The sequence below is a fragment of the Melanostigma gelatinosum genome, assembly GCF_949748355.1.
Source record: "Melanostigma gelatinosum genome assembly, chromosome: 12".
NCBI lineage: Eukaryota > Metazoa > Chordata > Actinopteri > Perciformes > Zoarcidae > Melanostigma > Melanostigma gelatinosum.
Genome location: NC_136645.1, coordinates 13,798,043 through 13,820,187, shown reverse-complemented (window position 1 = coordinate 13,820,187; position 22,145 = coordinate 13,798,043). Strand labels below are relative to the sequence as shown.

At 43.3% G+C, this 22,145-nt stretch overlaps 2 protein-coding genes across 5 annotated transcripts; one reads left to right on the top strand and one right to left on the bottom strand.

The window, feature by feature from the left end:
* The first annotated feature begins 1,037 nt into the window (after positions 1 to 1,037).
* arhgap22a (Rho GTPase activating protein 22a) lies at positions 1,038 to 8,662 on the top strand. The gene is made up of 10 exons (XM_079280931.1): positions 1,038 to 1,138; positions 4,451 to 4,647; positions 5,400 to 5,487; positions 5,802 to 5,930; positions 6,107 to 6,317; positions 6,410 to 6,542; positions 6,626 to 6,699; positions 7,097 to 7,218; positions 7,339 to 8,332; positions 8,423 to 8,662. The coding sequence occupies exons 1-10, from the start codon at positions 1,105 to 1,107 to the stop codon at positions 8,640 to 8,642; spliced, it is 2,202 nt and encodes a 733-aa protein (XP_079137057.1). The 5' UTR covers positions 1,038 to 1,104; the 3' UTR covers positions 8,643 to 8,662.
* A 22-nt stretch (positions 8,663 to 8,684) lies between these two features.
* On the bottom strand, positions 8,685 to 19,449 carry mapk8a (mitogen-activated protein kinase 8a). Of its 4 annotated transcripts, none has more exons than XM_079280933.1 (12): positions 19,290 to 19,449; positions 17,002 to 17,168; positions 16,565 to 16,694; positions 16,356 to 16,414; positions 16,082 to 16,220; positions 14,592 to 14,757; positions 13,510 to 13,581; positions 13,003 to 13,185; positions 12,772 to 12,896; positions 12,574 to 12,637; positions 11,565 to 11,642; positions 8,685 to 11,046 (listed from the first exon to the last, which is right to left on the bottom strand). In XM_079280933.1, exons 1-12 carry the CDS (start codon positions 19,296 to 19,298, stop codon positions 10,868 to 10,870), a joined length of 1,371 nt encoding a protein of 456 aa, XP_079137059.1. In that variant the 5' UTR covers positions 19,299 to 19,449; the 3' UTR covers positions 8,685 to 10,867. The 4 variants fall into 4 exon arrangements, with proteins under 4 accessions (XP_079137059.1, XP_079137058.1, XP_079137061.1 ...); XM_079280932.1 differs by lacking the exon at positions 19,290 to 19,449 and adding an exon at positions 18,219 to 18,294 and having other exon boundaries at positions 10,851 to 11,046; XM_079280935.1 differs by lacking the exons at positions 13,510 to 13,581; positions 19,290 to 19,449 and adding exons at positions 13,987 to 14,058; positions 18,219 to 18,293 and having other exon boundaries at positions 10,851 to 11,046.
* Between the last annotated feature and the right edge of the window lie 2,696 nt (positions 19,450 to 22,145).

Genomic DNA, 22,145 nt, shown 5'->3' with positions numbered 1-22,145 from the left:
GTCTGTCAGGTTGTGAGCTGATCATTTGAAAGTGTTAGGAATTACATTCCCAAAGTAATGTTATCAGGAATGTGCTGCTACTACTTTATAAAACCTTTATTTAGCGAGTGTATAGTGGGGACCATTTGTCACTGATTGTTATGTTTGAGCTGAGTAGGTTATTATTTCTTATGAAAAAGCTCAGTCAGCAGTGTCCCCATACCGTATTTTAGTGTCATCCAGCCTCTTGAACTGCAGCATTAATCTGCTTTATCACATCCTCTACAAACCAACCAGGCTGAATAGAAACAAGACCATCACACCCCTGAGTATTTGGGCTTTCATTCTACACATTTTGAGTGACTGAGTAGTGTGTAACGTCTACCCAAATGTATAATACATCTGGTACAGCCAATACAATAACTTAGCCACTTGCTCTGCATCAAACATTTGATCGTACAAATGATGTCAGTTAAATCAAACGTATTGATCTGAGGTTGTACTTCATGTACAGATGAGGCCATAATCAAATCTCCATGAGAGAACAGCCAGAGGGATTGTGGGAGCCAATGTAAAGAAATGGGTGACAAGACAGAGGACACACAGCCAGACATATTTATAGACGGTGAGAAGTTGATACTGAGAGTGTGCTGCAGACGGCAGAAAGGCAGATAGCAAAGGAGAGAGAGAGAGAGAGAGAGAGAGAGATAGAGAGAGAGAGAGAGCGGGCAGGGCTCTAGGTACAGTATGTGAGAACAACAGCACGCCGGGCCGTTGGGACAGACGGGGGGGGGAGTGAGACGAAAGAAAGAAGGGGGAGGAAGACCAGAGTGTGTGGTTAAGTGCTTGTAAGTGTGTGTGTGTGTGTGTGTGTGTGTGCGTGCGTGCGTGTGTGTGTGTGTGTGTGTGTATGTGTGTGAAATCAGACGGAGACAGTGTCCAAGTGCAAGACAGTGAGCCAGGGAGAGAGATGCTCGGAGAAGATGAGGAGTAACAGGGCGAGGCAGCAGCGAGAGGCACTGTGTGTCCGTGTGTGTGTGTGTGTGTGTGTGTGTAAGGAATAGTGTGTGAACAGAGGGATGCAGTCATGTCTCTGTGAGAGGGAGCAGCACAGCAACGGTAACCATGCTGAGCCCCAAGATAAAACAGGCACGCCGGGGTAAGCACAGTCCCACCTCCTCTTTCTCCATCCCTCCATCTCTTTTCTCTCCTTTCCTGCTTCTTTCTGTTTCTCTGCAGTCCATCTCTTTCTCCCCCTCTCTCGCTGTCTCCGCAGAGCTCCATTCGTCCTGCTGTCTTTGTAATAACGTGACATCAATATCGGTGCCAGTGCTTTCATTTATAATGACATCAAAAAGGTGGAACAGTGCCATATCAGTAGCACTGGTGTCATTCTGCATCCCAGTGACCATTGTTCTCAGCGATGACCTGCGCTTTCTCGCATGATCTGAAGTGTTGAGGATTTATCTTCCATGTCCAGAGTTAACCGGCTCTACTACAGAGTGATGTCATCCCTGGTGTCACTCGATTATACCGTGCTTATTCCTAAAGGATTTGAACCTGCTGGGGGACACAGTGGGCTGTAGTAAACATGGCTTCTGGAAGGATGATCCTCCCCCCAACAATGGTCTGCATCCTGCCATTTTCACACCTGAACACGTGAATACATCTCTATTTGCTAAGGGTTTATTGGACTCGTTTTTAGTTTGCATGGTCTTGACAGGTGACTCTAGATCAGCGGTGATGAAAGGAATGCAGGGTCCGCCACTCGTGTAAATCACAACAGCTGACCCTCAAACATAGTTCGTTTAACACCGGGTGAAACCCACCGGTGACCGCTGAAGTCGGTACGCCAAATATACATGCCTATCACATGACTGTGTGACGATGAATAGGGACGCTCTGAATCACAGGAGCAACTCCTGGCACTGAGATTATCATGATGCAGCAGAGTATAGCTGCTCTTCATAGCAGGTGGTTGCTATAGACAAGTGACACGTGCTGTTTTAGGCGGCTCAAGTTGAGGAAATTGACTGGTATTGTTTTTTTAGAGAGGAGTATCCACGTGAGCATGCAGCTTTCAGAATCCTTAATTTGTTGTGTGTGTTTAGGCGGGGTTGTGGCGTTATTTCTCCCTTGGCAGCCGTCTTATTTGAGACCAGCAGTGAAAATATGACCGTAAAAGATGTTGGGAAGGACAAGTGCCTCTTCTTTCTCCGTCATGAACACAGTCGGCGAGTGCAGTGGCCACTTCACTTCGCTTGCCACGTTTTGTCCGCTTGCCATCTCTCATTTGCTGTAATGGTATTCTCCTCTGATTAGATTTCCAGCTCTGCTCTCCTCACGACCCTTTTATGCAGCATCATACAGCAACACAGAGCTGGATCTGCACTCAGAAGCTGGGATATCATGAATCCTAGAGCAGTTAAGTCGTGTAGAGTCTGACGGGAAGTTGTTGGTAAAACTCTTAGCTGTGGTTGAGGCAATTCTCTCTTTATCTGTGTGGCTGAATAGATGTAAATCTGAAGATATTTGAAAAAATGATGACGTGCTTAAAGTTAAGAAATGATGCAGCATATATGTAGGTGCAAAAATACCACAAAGACTGTGTTCTCATTCATATTTAAAAGAATCAAATGAATATGTGTGGGATCATTTCATTTGTTGATAATCGAATACATTATAGCAGTCTAATGAGATGAATCATTCAAATAGTAGTTGAATAATTGAATTACTGGTAGTTGTCTTGAATATCCAAAAAGTATTAGCTGTGGTGGTGGAATGGTATATTTATTCAAGTACTGTACTTAGGTACCCGATGAGGTACTTGTACTGTCGTCAATTATTTCCATCTGATGCTGCTTTACTTTTCAGAGGTCTACAAAATGTATCATGAGCTTAAAATGCATTCTCAACAGTAAATAAAGTAGTTTCAATTTGCTCCACTGCATCAAACATAACAGCAAAATGCTACGGTAATACATTGTGATTATAATATAATGTAACACTGACCATGGCCATTTTCATAATGGGTACATGAGTACTTTCACTTTTGATTCCTAAGTGGTGGAAAGTAACTAAGTACATTTACGCAGGTGCTTAAATACACATTTGAGGCGCTGTTCTTGTACTTAACTTGAGTATTTAATTTGATACTTCTACTAAGCAATTCAAAGAGAACTATTGTACCTTTTTACATATATTTACTAGTTACATTTACAAGTTTCTTTACAGATTAAGACTTTACACACAAAACGTATGATCAGTTTTATAAAATATGATGCACTGTTATAGATTAACAGATTGATGCATCAGTATAGATCACTCAATAATGTATTATACATCAGTGAAACACTCACAGGAGCCATTAATTAATTAGGTATTTTTGTATACTTATCTATACTTTTTACATGTAATGGGGTATTTTCACTATGTGCTATTGTGAGGGTAGTGAGTAAAATATCTGAAAGCTCCATCACTGATTATCACCATTGAACCCATGTATTATTTTATTAAATACAAATTGATGCACTTTCAGTAACAATTTCATCCTCGTACATGAGTTCTTTGCTGACAGTAGATGAAACCACCAGTTCCTCTGTTAAATGTCCTGCCTCTTCTTTAAGGATGTTAAAAAACACGGCCAGGTCTGCTGTATTTATAGACCCTGCTCTGCCTGCTCCTGCTGTCAGCATACAGTTAATTTAAAGTTATTAATGACTGCTTCACGTGGTCTCTAGTCTTCTCCCTTTCCAGCAATCATGACTCTGCAAATGAAGGTCATCCAAAAAGGGAATAAATAAAATGAGGGACGCAGTCAGAGAGCTGATAAGCAAAAGAGAGAGAGAGATTTCAGTCCAGGCCCTTGCAGATACCCTCCCTGCTGTCCTCAGCAGAAAGCAAGAGGCAATTAACAGGAAAAAGGACGCCATTGATTTCTCTCTCTCTCTCTCTCTGCCTTCTGTTTATCTCTCTCCCTCTTCCTCTCCCCGTGACTCCCCAGGGATCACTCTACTGTCGCTGTTTTTGCTCTGTACCTTTGACATACCTTTGCTAAGATACGATCCACGCTAGTAATCAGTCTGCAGCAGTTAAAGTGCAACCTGATCCAAAGCAAAACTCTTCTCTGTGCCGCAGTGAAATTGAAAATGATATATACCCTCATTAATATCTGAGACACATAATAAAATGTAATGGAATAGATGGATGAATATCATCTTAAACAGGATGTATTTTCTACAAAATGGAGGCCATACCCTGGTTTATTGACTTAGGAGGGAATCTGGATGCACGGTCAAGCCTGTGGGCTTAGCTGCGCCCAAGAGAGACTTCTGTGAATAATGATTCAGGATTGTCTATGGGTGAATATTTTGAATAATAGCAAAACAAAGACAGAAAATCTACAAATAACATGAATCCTCTGTCTTTGTGTCATCTCTATTTCTTTATCTCATTGTGTGTGTCCATGCAGCGCGGTCCAAGAGCATGGTGCTAGGAGAGTTGTCTCGGGTCTCCAGGCCCTGCTCTCCTCTGGATCGGGAGAAGGCACTGAAGGCAGGCTGGCTGAAGAGACAGCGGAGTATCATGAAAAACTGGCAGCTGCGTTGGTTTGTCCTGAGGACCGAAGCTCTGTATTTCTACAAGGACCAGGATGAGACCAAGGCACAGGTGATGCTCACACAATAACACACAAGACAGTTCACTTCTGTCACCTGTTGCCCTAGGAGCACTGCTACGTGTTTTGATTCATTCAGATTCAAGGCCCGATACGTATTAAAGCTTCATGAATTTTTCTGAATAGGATTTTCCCCCAGGTCCAGTCGTTCCATTGCATGTTCTCCAGCTCTGAAAATAGCTTATTGATTCTTTAAAATTAGGCGACAAAATACATTTTGCTGCCCTCAAGTAAAATTAAACCCTTTTCAGCATTCATGTGACCATGGTTTTCAAAGCTACACGCTCTTATCTTTATATTTTTGATGTAAAACTAAAGCTGGATAAATATCCAATCATCTTTCACACAAAAATCATCTCTTTAAGACATCTCAACACTCTCCATTAAAGTCGTAGTGTGTTGTTATTGCCCTGACACACACATACTGATAATGTGGTAACTATACTGCCCTGTGGTTCTGCTGTTAGTAGCTGACCTTAGACCCTCTACATGGTGAAGGGATCCAAACTGCACCGAACAGGAAGTGCCAGACGGATAAATAGATGTTTCCCTGAGTCATCCCTCCCTCCATCATCATTACCTCCCTCTGTTGGGCAGATGCCCAGAGCTCAGTGTACTCAGAACGCTACAATGTTCAACATGCTCTACACGTCCAAGTCCAGGACCACTAATTGATTTCTTGTTTGGCCCTTGAATACCATTGATGCAGGTGTTTTCCTCATGCGTGCCTCTCTTTTCCCTACAGGGTTGTATTCCTCTTCAGGGCAGTCAGGTCAATGAGCTGCCTGCCAATCAGGACGAGCCTGGTCGTCACCCTTTTGAAATTGTTCCAGGTGAGTTGGCATGGTGACAACTCTGTGTGTAAGGAAGTCTTGTTCAAGTGATGCTGAACCATCTGTTGAAGTGTTTAAGTGTCAAACAAACAAGATTTGTTGAAAAGAAAAATGTATATTACACTAAATCCTGATGAAGCACATCTGATATCATTTCCCACCAATACCAAAACGTCTTTGTACTTTACAGAAGTGCTGGAATTAATAAGGTTATTGGAAATACTGATAGTTCTTGTTGGTAGAAAAGTACTTTTAAAAGTGTTAGTCACCGTATCCTATTGATCCAGAAAGCGAAGACATATGTTTGTTTCCAGGAGTGGCTGGAGAAAAGGATCGAGCAGTCATCAGCCACGAATCATTCCTGCTGATGGCCAACTCTCAGAGTGACATGGAGGAATGGGTCAGAGCCATTCGTAGAGTCATATGGGCTCCTCTTGGAGGAGGTGTGATTCTAAAACATACACATATACGCAAATGTTCACATGAAGCACCTTTTACAGTAATTAAGCAAATATATGACAAATTATTTAAAGAGGGGACTTAAACTTCTTGGGCACACAGAAGGAAACATTCTGTCTATTAATCACCTGACTGGTGTTCATTTTCTGTGTGGCTGCAGGTGTCTTTGGGCAGCACCTAGAGGCGACAATGTTGTACGAGTCCCAGTGCGGCCCTCAGCGACTGGTCCCTGTGCTGGTCGAACAGTGCGTGTGTTTCATACGTGAACATGGGCTCCAGGAGGAGGGCCTTTTCAGGGCCCCTGGACAGACCAATCATGTTCGGGAGCTGCAAGATGCCTTTGACCGTGGCGAGAAGCCAGTGTTTGACAGGTGATGCAGTGGGAGGGGGCATTTTATCGATAGCAGCATGCCAAGCTATAATCTAAACTGACTAGTACTGTATGTTTCCCTGTCTCTTACAGTACCACGGATGTCCACACAGTGGCATCACTGCTAAAGCTGTACATACGGGAGCTGCCAGAGCCTATAATCTCCTTCTCCAAATACACACAGTTTCTCTCTTGTGCTCAGCTTCTTACCAAGGACAAAGCAATGGTAATCACATGTCTGCTCAACACTTCACTGGTACATTTACAAACTCTTGTCTCAACAATAAACATGTCTTATTTTTCTTCAAGGGTAAAGTGGAGCTCGGCAAACAGGTGAAATCCCTTCCTCAGGTCAACTACAACCTCCTCACATACATCTGCAAGTAAGTCCACACTCGTTTGTCGTCTGCTGTGTATAGTTGTTAAGCCCACTGATGTGACTGTGATGGGTTTAATTGTTGCTGCTGTCCCATTTGCTGTTTGATGATTTGTGAGACTGTCATACAAGAGGAATAACATTCATTACGCCCACATGCTCGTCATCAGGGAAAGTGGCATCACATTGATTGACTCTGAGTGTGCATAATTGCATGTCTTCTCTGCCATCTATTCAAATATCTTCAGCTGAACCCACACACCATGACTCAGTCTTCATTTTCTTTGAATTCATTAGATTAAAAAGAACTAAGGGTTTCTACCGATTCTAAGCAGAGCAGTCAACACTGTTGACTTTACATAATATGTGGAAATAAATTCTGATTTTGGTTCTTTCTTTTTCAGGTTTCTGGATGAGGTGCAATCTCACTCCAATGAGAATAAAATGAGTGTTCAGAATCTGGCCACTGTGTTTGGACCGAACATCCTTCGGCCCAGAGTAGAGGATCCGGTTACCATGATGGAGGGTTGGTGATAATGTTTATATAACAATTTGTGCCACAAACATGCTTTCGCATCAATATGAACAATGCCATGAAACAGTTCGATTAAACATGTACTGAATGTGTGTTTGTCATTATCAACAGGAAGTTCGCAGGTGCAGCACCTCATGACTGTGCTGATCAGTGAACACACTCGACTTTATCAACGGGAGGAGACAGAAACTGAGGCCAAGATTCCCCCACAGCAACCACAGAGTCCTCTCCAACGGTACAAAGTGGAATGGCTCTCACAAGAAGACACTGGCCCCCCACCCTCCAAAACCCCTAAAGAGGAACCCCAATCTTCAACCCCTTCTAAAGACAGTAAGCCGACTGCACCGAGCCCCATTACAGTGTCGGAGAAGGGTGAAGATGGTCAGATTGAAGGAAAGGGTAAAGGTAAGACAGAAGAAAAAGTCAATGGGCAAGCAGATAGCAAAACTGAAGCGAGAGGTGGAAGTGAGGTAGCCGTTAGCCCCAGTAAACAGTCTAAAGCCTTGCCCTGGAGGAGCTCCTTCAAAGGAGGTGCAGCATCTGGGGGGCAAAGGGGGAAAATAGGGGGGTCGGCGGGGGATGTGTCAGCAGCTGGTGGGAGCAACTGGCTGATTAATGGCCTGTCATCCCTCCGAGCTCACAGGTGCACGACCTCATCTGGTGAAAGACTAAAAGACTCTACTATGAAGGATTCAACCCTCTACCTTAAAGAGACCACTCTTCCACTTAAGGATACACAGAGAGACTCTGATGAAGACTCCTCTCAAACACCCCTGTCTCATAGAGCCCTCCTCCAGTTCCACAGACTGTCTGCCTATGACAATGTTGCCCCCTCCAGTCTAAGCCTGCCTGCTGACACATCCTCCGTCTGGACATCCTTTGAGATCTCACTGGCCGAGCCAGAGGGAAGCGATAAGGCAGTAAAATTGGGGCAGGGTCAAGAGAGACCCACAGAGGTGAGGGACAGTACAAGTCCTCTGGATAACAGTGCAAGCGGTACTGAGGAGGAGCTCACAGGAACAAATGAAGGTATCACTAACATGCTGACCGAGTTCAAGCAGGAGCTGAAGAAACAGAGGACAAGCTACGAAACCTCCATTTGCAAGTAAGAATGAGTCACTTGTCACTTCCTTTCAAATAACCAATTAAAATCAGGACGAATTGTTATTTATAACCTCTTCTTCTCTTCTTTGAGGTTGGAGGAGTCCTGTTCTAAGTACCAGTCCCAGGTAAACAGCCTTGAGGAGGAGCTGGACCAGGAGAAAAAGAAGTTTCACATGCTGGAGATCCGACTCAGGAACTCGGAGAGGGCCCATCAAGACGCAGAGAACCGAAACATTCTCCTCCAGAAAGAAATGGAGGAGTTCTTCAACACCCTCGGAGATCTGACCACAGGAGCAACATGGACACACTAGACGAGACCAACCTGCCTTCATCTGGTCCATTAGAGGAGGAGAAGCTTGAATACTGGGACTACCAGTCAGCTCCAAAGCTTTGAAGACCAAATACCTCTAGTGCAGTACTACTTGCCATCGTGTCCTCTTCAGTACAGCCGTCTTGTGCCTACGCTGACCAGTGCCGGTGCCAAACGAGAACTCCTCTGGACCAAGCAATCCTTTTACCAGTCCGCAAAATTCCTTACTATTATACATCATTTATCATGTAGCTGATTATTTATGAACAAAGACTTAGTGATAAGAGGTACAGTCTTCCCATACACACCCTGTTCATTTCCCCGTAGCAATCATATCCTCGAAAGAAATGTTAACTTGACAGTAAAAGAAAGAACAATGTGACGCATTAAAATTCTACTGTTTTATTTGCTGGAGTTGAAGTTAGACAGTTTACATTTTTGATGTATATAATTGGTCTGTTAGTGAGGCCATTTCAGATCCATAGCTGAACTCGCCCGATCAAAACACTCAAAACAGGTGAACTCTTTGCTAACAGTGTTTGGCCAAACCATGAGAAGACTGCAGCATCATCCCAGTAGTGCCGTATGGCTTTCCCATCTTTCCTCGAAATGTACCTTCACTAAAACCAGATTTGCTCAGCGAAAACTCATGCGTAGCCTATTCTATCTTTTCTCTTTTTGAGGAGATGGAGAGAGGAAAACGACAAAAAGAGGAAGCCACAACAGTCAGTTGCGATTGTGGCCCAGAACGGGTCAGGACATGCGTCACAATCCCCAAAGTGCATTCTGGGAGCTGATGCTAGGGGTTACTGCCCGGAGTGCCCAACCATGAAAAGGGCAAAGGGACAGGTTGGGAATTTGAGCCATTAAATACATCCAACGGTTACCATGGCAGGTAGTAAATGCCTGTTTCCTGACTCTCAGAAAACATTCATCGACAGTAAAAATGTACAGATCAATCACTGACTATATTAATCTATGAATTATATTGCACAGAAAACAAAAAAATGAAACAAAATGCATTTAAATAGTACTTCTGAATGAAATGTACATTACATACAATAGACGCCTCCTAGCTTGAAATAAGTAAATAAATAAAGCGAATACCGAAAGAAAAAATCATTTTTTTCTTATTTCTTATGAATAATGTATGCCATGATATGCATACTGTAACTTCAAAAACATGTGTGTGTGTGTGTGTGTGTGTGGATACATGTGTGAGGTAGAACTCAGAAAGACGCACTACAGAAGAGAAGAGCATCTGTGACAAAGAAGACTGAAAATCATTGAACCGAGTAAGGGCACTTAAATTAAATATGTGAAATATCAGACAGCTGTGAATAATGTCTGACAGGACCCGCCAAAAGGGTAAAGTGACTAATTTAGACTTAGTCTCTGGTGACAAATACAGAACTCATAGCCAGTGGAGCGGCCTATATTAAAATGTTACAGCGCTAACAGTTATCACTGGCTCCTCACTACACCACATTTCTATTCACTTACATTCACCCTGTTATTCCTCATCCAACAGACCGTCGCCTACAAATTACATCTACCTAACTAAACAAGTTCAAACACGGTCAGTTAACAGTATGCTATAGTAAAAATAAAATAAAAAATTCAGTGTCAGGGCAATCGACCATTTGACTGCTTGTCAAGATGCACACAATCAAGAGGTGACATAATACTAAGAAGTTAACTTGGATACACCAAAGGACGCTTTCTACAAGAAAGATGAGGAACAATATCAAAATAAAATCATTCAGTGCAATCGGATCCAAGATGAAGTGCGCTATTGTCTACCGTTAAAAAGAGAAGTGGTGTAAATTCATCCAAGTGACCCAAAAGAAGAATTCAAAAATATAGTCAACGTAATATTGCAGTGCTAACAGTGTGGTATTCGACTGTGTCAGCAGCTAAAAACAGCGATGTGTAAAAGTACACTCAGTCTCGTAACATACATCACAGATTCACATCGGAACATACTTTGATTCTTCGCTGAAAAAATACAGTAATAATGATACAATTTCAAACCACAAGAATTTACAGCAGTATAGGAGGAGGGGAAATAAAAACACACTGTACATTAAAAGCGCAGCTCTACAAACTAACAGGAGAAGTTCCATTGGCCTAAATCCTCTCCCATCAAACACACTGATGAGGAGAGGTTTGCTTTTCGTGTGCACGTATGTGTGTGTGTGTGTGTACATGTATTGTATGTGTGCGTTATCTGCAGCAGGCCAGTGAACCCAGAGAGGTGTGGCTGTCCAAGCTGCTGTCTGTTTCGGAGGTGGTGGTGGGGTCACTGCTCGGGTCAGTGGGCTCTGTGGACATGGACGAGACATCGTTGGCCGAAGAAGAGGAGGAGGACGTGGGCTGAGGGGGGCTGTCGATCACTGTTGCACCTGTGCTGCGAAAAACATCAACGCATAGGTTTCATTGAAAATACGAAGGAAACTGCCTTCGTCTGCCGAGTCACAAATGCAGGCGTAAACTGTGCATCACACCAGGAAGCACTTTGACTTGCAGGGTAAAAGAGGTGTAGTTTAAACAATTATATTCTGGAAATATTTCATTCTCAAACTTTTATGGCTTTATACATCAAATATATTTCAACTTTATTCATTAAATATTATAACTTGATTCCCCAAATCTCTGATTGTCGCCCCAATACACTGTTTACAATGTACTTTACATTGAAGGATTGAAATGCTGTTGAAACATTGATGATTTGTAACTTTTTAAACCACATTTATCCCAGATTTAACCTACTGCATCAATGTATTCAGTGAATGTGTAGAAAATAAAAAGTTTTCAGATCTTTTCATTATTCAATCTTACAGACTTACGTCAAGCCCCCATGTGATTCACGAGTTATCCTTCCCACATCTCCTCATCTATCAAAGTCATAAAGATTACTCACCTAAAGCAGGTGGCTGGCCTCTTATCACGCCATTTCTTGTCCACTCCTCCCATTCACTCACTTCTTTATAAATTTGCACTGAAAGTGGAAGATCAAAAAAAAGGTTCAGTCGGGCAGGAGACACAGCGAGAGATCATTGATGTAAACATCACAGAATGTGATGCACTTGTATCTGTAGAGTTCACTTTGTATTGCATACGGTGCAGTCCAAACAGCATCATGCTCCTCGCTTGGACGGGCTGTGCTGGTGTGACTCTTCTAAAATATGAGGTCATTATCAGCTGGCAGGGGTTAGGATGAGCTCATCCTGCTGCTCAACTGAAAGTGATATTTACTCATAATTTGAAGTCCTACCATGCTCCACAGAATCAGGTTCCCCACAGTGGAAAACACTAACAGAGACTTCAAAAGGGGGTTTCACGTCATGCAACGCACCTTCTGGCAACTAGAGCGGCGATACAGAGCTCCTCTAGCCAACAACGTCTGGAACCAACTGACATTTACTGGATGTCCCACTGCGTTACTTTAGACATGGTTTATTTTTGTGCTTTCCATGAATAGAAAATAACCACGTCACCGCTGGTGAACTGCTAATCATAGAATCTGACCAGCAGACCATTCTATCTCATTGTAAACACGTGTGACTTGCACAAAATGCAATGTATTAAGTATAGTGGATTGATTAAACAGCTGGTAATTGCATATAATATCTTAAATGTTTAATTAACCAGCTGGTTTGAAACCAAAATTCATCGACTTCTTCCATAACTTGTACTTTTTTTTAACATTGCGGATCGCCAACAAAATCGTAAAAGTAAAAAGTAGTTTATCAGACTTTCCACTTCAAGATTACTGAATGAAACGTCTTAAGAAATACCTGTGCTCCCTCAGGAGTGGAGGCTACATAATACACTGAAACCAACGTGAAACCAACGTGAAACCAACGTGAAACCAACGTGAAAAATGAAGTGTTGAGTGAAGTGTTAAGAATCTTAGTATGCCGTCTGACCTTTCCACTCGTCCACGGTATGCTCCCTCTCATCCAGGTGTTTGTGTAGGATCTTTGGAGGGGGCTGAGAAGGAGAAAATGGATTAAATGGCACATTGGTGGTGGAAGAGCGTTGCCAACTTTCCACTTCAAGTGATGTAATTAAAATCTACTGTGACCCATTTAAGGATCATGCGCTCCGATCAGCGATCCACTTACTGCTTCCACTTCAGCTGGGTCGTACCAAACATTAATATAGGGGTGCTGCAGGGCCTCATCTACAGAGATGCGTTTGGAGGCGTCAATCACTAACATCTTGGATAAGAGATCTCTCGCTTGGCTCGCTGAGGAAAGAAACAACAAAATACACAAGATGCTTTGCAATTAATCACATGTCCACAAATGTATTTGATGAAAGAGTTTCGGCCATGATTGGAAAACACACAGTACCTTTCAGTTTGTTGTTTTCAGAGTCGGCAGGGAAGAGCACATCTGGGAAGAGCTTCTCAAAGCTGTACCCAGCATAGCGTGGCCTGTTTTCGACGTACGTTCTCACTGACTGGTTCAGCTTCATTAGAAAGTCCTGAGATGGAGTGCCTAGCTGCTCAATTACCTTGTTCCACTGGTCGATGTCTGATGTGCATATGTTAAGGAAACACGTAGTCCACAGACACACACATACCGGTACTTAGATCACAGATCCAGTGATACAGCCACTCACTCCTTTCCTATGCAGCTAACACAGAACTATCACACACACACTCTCTCTCAGCAACTACTACCCTTTATCATCTGGTTTGGCTCGACATTCTCACAATAGGTGGGTGCAGCAGGGCAATGATGGCGGAAACTTGAGAATGGATGTGACAGAAGGAAACTTGTCACGATGGTGTTGCTGTTCTCTTCACACAGAATGAAGTGATGACACGGTGATCAACCAATGACGGGGAAGGATACGATCAGTGCCGGGGAACAAAACGCTTCCCCTGATCATCTCGGCCACTATGCAGCCCACTGACCATACATCCACTGGAGGCGGAAGTTTAGATGACGACGGGGAGGTGGGCGTGCAAACAAAATGGTGAGGTAAAAAATAAATAAACAGGAGAAACAAAGCGAGAAGAATGCAAGCAGAACGGCAGTGGTGTTGATTGAAATGAAAATGGAGAACATGCAGCATCAGCCAGATGTACAGTATGAGAGAGAGCAATGCAGTGCTGAAGCAAATGAAAACTCACACGTTTACAGCACATGCTGGCCAGAAAGCTTCAAATAAAGCATGTTATGACAAGTCCTTATAGCCTGGCACAACTTACTGTATTCAAGACAAAAAAAGAACCAGGGAAAGATATAAGAGTCCGCACAGCACAAACCCTTTACAAAGGCCGTTAAGATTAACAGCGTGAAGAAGAATTTAAAGAGACCCAAGGATACAGTCCCTTCCTGGGAAGAGGATTTTATGGCGAACCATTTCTGCCAGTATGCAGCCCACAGACCATATGTCCACTAGTGAAGTGAACACGGTAAACAAAGACGATTACAGGAACGCACAAAAACAGGTTAGTTACACAAAGGAGGTCAGTTAGTGAGCAGTTTCTTACAGCAAAGTCCCATCATGTACAGAGGCACCATGCGGGTTACACAGTGTTAACAGCCAGATTCATCTTCAGGTCCCTGTATCCGAGTTATAATGGATCCAACACTACAGCAGTAATAACACACATGAAACAAAGTCGCGATTTATTAAACCTATATCTCTCATGATGGCTGGTTTACCGATTCAAGACAATCTAAGGTGATGGGATATGGCAGTAAAAAATGTTCAGGGATGTTCTTTGACGTACAAACTGGCTCCTCTCAAGATTTAGAGATGAGGCCTATTGGGAACTGGGTCGCGATGGTTTGTCATTTTTAAAAAGTGGGTCCCGAGAGAAATTGTTCGGGAAACACTGCTCTACAGTGTAACACCAGTAAGAATAAACAAGGGTTAACTACACTGTTAACCCTTCGACAGACACAGTAAACAGATAGGAACGAACCATTGGCTTGGTAGCCCATCCCCAGGATAACCTCCGGTGCTCTGTAGTAGCGTGTAACCACATACGGTGTCATCAGGAGGCCCGTGGCAGCCGTCCGAGCCAAGCCGAAGTCCAAAATCTTCAGTGTACAATCTGACTTGACAACTATGTTACTAGGCTTGAGGTCCTACAGAGGAACACATACCAAACACATTTTTATTCATTTTTTAAAAGTTAATTTAGTCAATAAGAAGCATGGACAGATGTATTGACAGCTAATGTGCTGGTTTCTCTTTGATGTGTTCAAGTAGCAGAAAGGGCACGATGGAGGGAAACGCCTTCGACGTCCATTCGGAGACAACATCTTGATCAGCAGCATTGTTCAACCAATCACAGCTTCATGTGATCACAACATTATCTCTACAAGTCACATGATGATAGCGTGCTACATTCTCCATCGTGACTCAAACCCAGCTGATAGCCTGCAGGTTCCAGCTCCTGCAAGCAGCTGTTTCCTAGAATTTGGTCAATGTGTCATGTTTCTCTCTGCAGTACAAATAGTTTATTAAGGTGTAGAAGAAGGGGAAGGCACACTTGCACTTATCTAAGGATGTTGTCAAAATGCCTCTTTTAGTTTAGGATTTATCTAAGTTAAAAAAAAAGGCGACCAGTATCGCACCACATCGGGTCTTCCTCAGGCCGTGGCTGGAAAGAGGAGTCCTGACATTTTAACTAGATCCTTGGGCTTGGTGTGTGGTCCTTGGGTAAGCCCAAGGGGTTCCCTTTTACTACAGTTGACAAGTTTGACTACACCACATTCCCCTGGAGTTTACTACTGTACAACCGAGAGCCAGCTGATTTCTCTCTTTTACCTATTAAGGTGTTTTGCTTGCAATAGCAAATGCATTTAAAGTTTACAGTAGTGGCCTTGTACAATATATATATTTTTTTTCAGGCTTGCTGCTTCTTTATTCTAACGAGGAATTATGATTTAAAATTTCCATAATCAACGATGAGACACTTTATTGCCATACTAGCACACCTGGCTGCACGTTTCTAATGTTAAGGGAGTCTTTCTCTTCACGATGAGGTGCAATTGTGTATCAGTCTATGCACACACTTTTCACCTGCTTATTATTGATCCATATGGGGAGATTATACATTCACCTAGCCTATTCTATGGAGGTCAGAAGTCTGTACCGACTCACATCAGCTTCAAAAAAAGCTGCGAGTAATTCATGTTCATTTCATAAAAAAATGCCAGTTTTGAATTTAGGTTTCACAAACATTCATATTTTTCCATCTATGTTTTTATAGAGGTTTCATGTGTCCAAATTATTTTCAAGAGGGTTTTCTTGGCAATTCAAAAGACTGTACTCATCATCTAATAGTGTGCCAGTTGACCGGTTGCCCTTACAATTCAGTGTCAAGTGTTACAGAGGGTTGAGCGGTTCCTCTTCGGGACACTGGCCTTTCATTAGTCTGTACAGTCATGGCCAGCTGATGCTTACCCTGTGAATGATGCCGGCAGCATGGAGGTGTTTGATACCGCACAACGTCTGATATAGCAGATAGGACAGCCTCTCGTGGTCCAGCTCCATCTGAATGACCTGGCACAGGTTGGCATCCATCAGCTCCATCACCAAGTACCTGACAGAGCAGAAACAGTTCACACACGAGGCTTGAGAAGCTCTTCGGCAGGAGAGAGGAACTCAATTTAATGAACAATACATACTGTGTGCTCTAGAAACAAAGTACATCCACACTTCACAGATAGTCACTTACACATCTTGGAATTCCTCTAATGATTTTTGTGGTGTGAATACGTTCAATAGGCCAATGATCTGTGGGTATTAAATGAATCAGAATGATGTTGTCATGTCATTTACTAGGACACATTAAAGCACAATTTAAGAACCACACACGCATGTAAGCAAACAAAAGGCATTCCAAAAACTCTAAAATACCAAGTCTGAATATATTCTCATGCTCACATTTTTGTGATTGACACATTTCATTAGGACTAGCTCTCTGTACGCCCTCTTGGCATGGGTCTGATTTTGAAACGGCCGACTCAGCTTCTTGATGGCAACATTTCGTTCAAGGTTCTGGTCGTAAGCAGAGCTGTGGGGGGAAAAAAAAGAGTTAGAGAACAGTTTTAAAATATGCTCATATGTGTAGCATAATAGGTATTAGACATTACTGGTTATGGTCACTCCAATAGTCTAAACTTCTCTGCCTTTGTCATCAACAAATGAAAAAAAGTAAAACAAATGAACAGTTTAAATGGATTCATATTTTGATTTCTTGAGAAGACAACAGCAGAAATATTCTTTGGTTGTTATGAATGTTCTGGTGACGTATTGGAAACAGTGACCCATATTGCAGCAAGAGGCTGTTGATTGAATATGGAGGAAGTTGCAACACTCACCAGACGATTCCCTGCGCTCCTGAGCCGATGGGTCTTAGATTCTGGTATCGCTTCAGTACTGTGAACGTTGAATCCCCAACATCTAGGCTGTAGAACTCCCTTTCTCTCTTGTTTTTATTCATGGCGAAATCTTCGATCACAGCTTTCTGTGCATCCAAAAATGTCCTCTGTGTACACAAAGACGGGCACACATTTAAATATTTTTGAAGGATTAAAACCGCAGATACCAGCAGACCAGCCAAAAATGAGAAAGTCAAATTAAAATCCCCGCAACCAAGAAAGCAGATTCGAAGCGAAGGAGTAAAGCCACTGCTGAGTTTCACACTGCGGCTCCTTAACTCAGCAACCACACCAGGATGGAAGATGTGATACCATCAGCAGTGGTGGCAGAACAGCAGGCCACGGGGAGGTCTACTCCATCATAAGAAACATGAATCCCAGACTGACTCGGTCACACTGGAAAACCAAGCCCGGTGATAATTCCGATGCGTTTTGGACCCCAGCCCAGGACTTCAGCCCAGTTCTACTAGCGGGTCTTGCACAGGCACATGTTCAAGTTGCACCATGCGCCTGTGAGCCCAGATAAGACGCGACACAGACGCCAATTTGTGTGCATAACGCCCCCATAATTAAAACCATCTACAATCAAAACAGGAGAAAACTCTACCATGGGCTTCCTTTCCCTTTCTTCCGTTCTTATGTAAGCAGCGTAATCACCCTCCCCACTCTTCCACCCTGCCGACACACAGTCCATATGAGGGATATAATTGCCAGAATACAATGAGTCAGCTTTCCTTCTGTTCCTCCAACGTCACAACCACGTAGATAACATCCACCTCCCTCACAACATGAAAATAGACATGCCGCCTCTTTTTATATTGCAGACAGGAAGACAATTACGCTCGTCCGCATTATGAAGGCTTGAATGACATTGCAATACAGTATTGGTGTTCAGTTATCTGTTGCTCTGTGGTAAGGCCATTATTGTATTAATGGCTATCCATGAGGATAATTAAGGTCAGGTCAGTGCAGGTTGGGAATCACAGGGTGATTTGATCCCGTAAAATTGTTATTTTGTCACACACACTCTTAATATTACTTCCCCCTGCTGTGAAATAGCTATTGATGCTTACGACTACATGCTGCATCGACAAATACCTCGGAAATCAATGGCACACTATTAGATTGCAGTTAATGTTGTCAGCTGCAGTATTTACACTGTACAAGGAATGCAGCAGCCACATCAGCAGTCTCAGCAGCACCAGAGGTCTGGACATCATGGTAGGCAGCTCTAATACATCTAGGTGCCTTGTGTATCCTGCAAAGGCAGCAAAATAGCAAGTTCATTCCCAGAGCGCACTGTTCCCCAATGACTAAACCTCTGTTACCCTTAAACAAGCTGCTTCTTGATTTAATGAACGGCTTCAGAATCACACACTTAAAGGACGATTCTGATCCTGGCAATGGCGGTTACATGTATTATATTATACTACACATTCAATAAATGATCTGGAAAAATCAGTGTTCACATATTCACACAATATAACAAGATATGGTGTAGCTTTATTGTCTATATACACCATAAAATAAACCCACATCAAAACTAGTAGCACACACAACTGGTGAAAACAGCCATATATATATATATATATATATATATATATATATACCACTCACATATTATCCTCATCCTCTGTATGCCCAATACTAAACGGAGGCAGCCACTCACACAGAGAAAGGAAAACCTAGCTCCATCATCTGGGCTCAGATTAATCGCAGACTGAGCGGAGGACCACTATGGACCCCGTTAGTTATTGCAACTCGATGTGTTAACCTTGGCCACGCGACCCCTCGTCTCGTCTCGTCGGCGGCAGAGGTATCTGGCAGCTACACGACTGTAAAAAAAATAACCTGCAGAAACAGAGCCGTGTGCACGCTACAAAAACGTAGCAGCCCGAATACGCCGGGCGCTGCAAAAGGAGCCGGTTATTGCAGCGATGACAGCCGCGTCGTGATATGACTAGGCCTGTTTGAGAAACACAGTGCGCAGTCGGTGCACTAGCTACTGCCTCGGTCTGTATGTGATCCGTAGGCTAGGCCGTGTAGCCTACGAACGCATCACACCGACACGGGAGCGTTTTAGGTCGGTACTGAAATGAAGCTACAGTGTAACCGCCTTCAACAACAACCACGTCGGTTAAGCGGCATGCACACGGCGACATGCGACCCTCCCCCATAGCCAAACAATAAGCACGTCTGAAGAGCCGAGGTGCAGATCCTCATCTTACCTCAGTCATCAAATGAACCGATATCGATCCCACCAGCGGTCCGATCAGCGGCGAAATGTTCCGGACTCGGTGTTTACGGTGCCGGTGAAGGATGATTGATTCCGTTGTGCGGCTTAAAAATACATGACCTCACCGAATTCACTTGCCTACGTTTCCATCTGGCTACTACTGACAGGCCAGGACGCGCAGTGCGCACGGGGCATGCGTCCCAGCAGTACGTCACTCATCCACAGAGGCACACCCACCGCCTCCTCCATCCTCCTTCCTTCCTTCCTTCCGCCTGTCTATCTAGCCTAGCTATCCAGCTAACTATCTATCTAGCCCACTTCCGTTTAATGTTATATCATGCTCTTATGTCTGCAGTACATCTGTTGTAGAGGGCTGATTGGCCTCACCTGAATATATAGACCCCGATGCATCATGGATAATGAGATATTGGCCATATTTCTGTCCGGTTCTGTTACGTGAAATAAGCATTTCCAAATGAAGAGTGAAAATGAAGTGAAATGCATATTTTTCGTTCTTTCTATTTGATTTTTTTCTGATGTCAATAAAGAAAATGGCTGAGAGTGGTTGGTAAATAAAACTAGATGCATTGGAAGCGGATGCCCATTTTACCCCACAAACTGTCCTTGCTGCAGAATCCTTCACAGAGGTAAATGGAAGGGCAGCCCAATGTCCACATGTACAGTCACAGTCAGCTTCAAGCTAAATAGTCATGTATATGGACACATTTTACCTTTCTAAGATATGCATTATTTCTGTAGTTTGTTCTTTATTAATGTCTTTGTCAAAACTGTTTGATTTAAAATAAATATTTTTTTCTTTTTTAATGTTAACAAAAAAGCTAGAACTGCAACCCTGCTGTCATGATTGACAGGAATATTATATATGCAGACTAACAGACAAATAGATAGTTATCACAGTGTCCTTACATCAGTGGTGTTGGCGAACACGAGGGGAGAACAGGTTCATTTCAATTCGGCTTTACATGTGGTAAACAGACCAAATGTAATTTTCACCTGAGTAGCCTTAAGTCCATACTGCCACACTGCCAACTTGTATTTTTTTCTACTTGTTCAATTAAAAGAAAACATATATTGACTGGGCTTCCAATAACATCAATTAACAACATTTATATGTTCTTTCAAAGTGAGTTAGTTTGTTGGATTTCAGACTGGGTCCAATAAGCATATTAAAGCCTGCACGTTTTTGTTGTTGTTTTTGTTGTCTGTTTCCAGGGTAAAATGTGACGCTGCAGTGTCACCTGTCAATTAATTGAGGGCTATCATACAGTCATCAGGGAACTGTTTAGCTGGCTTTACCCGGTGGATCTTGTCCATAATTAACTGCGATCATTTGTGCACAGGCTCTGCAGAAATCCACAGCGTAGTAATTAGGGTACCATCTGAGTTCGTGCATCAGTTTCTATAGGCTACGCTACACCAGCGGATGTATGCACGGAGCCATGCACTGCGAAGGCGTGTGACTGAATAGGGACATGCGGTACAATTACGTGAATTTAGCGCTGAGTAGTTTAAAATCTCCCTGCACCCACCTGACAGCCCTGGATGGTTGTTATTTATCCTTGTCCCTGCGCAGATACCCCGGGGCCTGAAGAGACAAGCTGCGCGCAATAGAGAAGGGACGCGGCGTGGATAAACGTCCCCAGCACCGACTCCCGCAGCAAGACAAACGCTACTACGGTTTCTTACCCCTTGTTCAAAGAGAGCCCGCAGTGTTATGATCATTGTGGGGGAGCAGCCCTACAGCAGCGGGCTACAATCCACTCGTTTGGCCGAGGTCGTTCGTCCCTCCCAGGCTTCTCTGTAGCGCACCTACCGCCGGGGATCCACCGCACCTTTGGGCGTCAGACGGATGAGTTAAATCGGTGTAGCTGATCCCAACGCCACCCGTTATTGGTGGCAATGACCTGTCGCTGTCAAACCGCGAGGCTAATCCAATCAAGTGTTTAAATGCGAGACGCTAAGAATAGCCCCAATTCCAGTAAAAAGTTCAGCTCTTCAACGTGTTGGTGGTAATAGAGCAAATGAATGGGACACCATGTTTAGTTAATGCCATTGATGAATTACCTGCCAGAGCGGAGCAGCCGTGACTGAGAGGACGTCAAAACAGCAATGCGATGATCACAAGGATTATTTTGGATCCGTGGTGGGAGCACTGAGGATAATACAAAGGATCAGACCGCTGACATAGGTTACATATGGTACCAGGTAATGTTTCCATAGCGATTCTTCATCATCTTAGTCTTCCTATTGTGCTGTTTGACAGTTTGGTGAATTGAAGTGGGTGTCTTCAGATCTGTTTTGAGATTTCAGATGCAAAGTATTTCACTTTGGGCATTATTAGCCCGATAGCTAAACATGCCCAGTACTGTAATGAAGAGTAATGCCCAGTATAGCCTTTCATATTCAGGCCTGTGATGGCAAAAGTCATCCTGATCAAATGTGTTGTTTGTTGGGGGCTGCTTATGCTGTCGCTATAAACTGGACTCTGAGCAGTACCTTTACCTCCACACTATTACCTTTTGTTTGTCATGGTGCATGAACGTGGGAATTTATTTTCACTTGTAGTGAGAGAGAAGTCAGATACCTAGATCTGAAGGAGCATGTCGTCCCACATTCCAAAGGAAACAGTACAGCTTCCCCTTGTCTGCTTAATGGAGCACTAAGGTGGTTTGTACGTAACAGGATAATAGGGCTGCCTGTTCATGGCATGCTCTGACATCATGACAACTATAACAAATAGGAGCCCAAATAGGCTTTTAAACCCAGGGAAAAAAGTGTGGCAACTGGTGTGTGAACTGGACATGGCATCAGCTTATTAAAAAGTGTT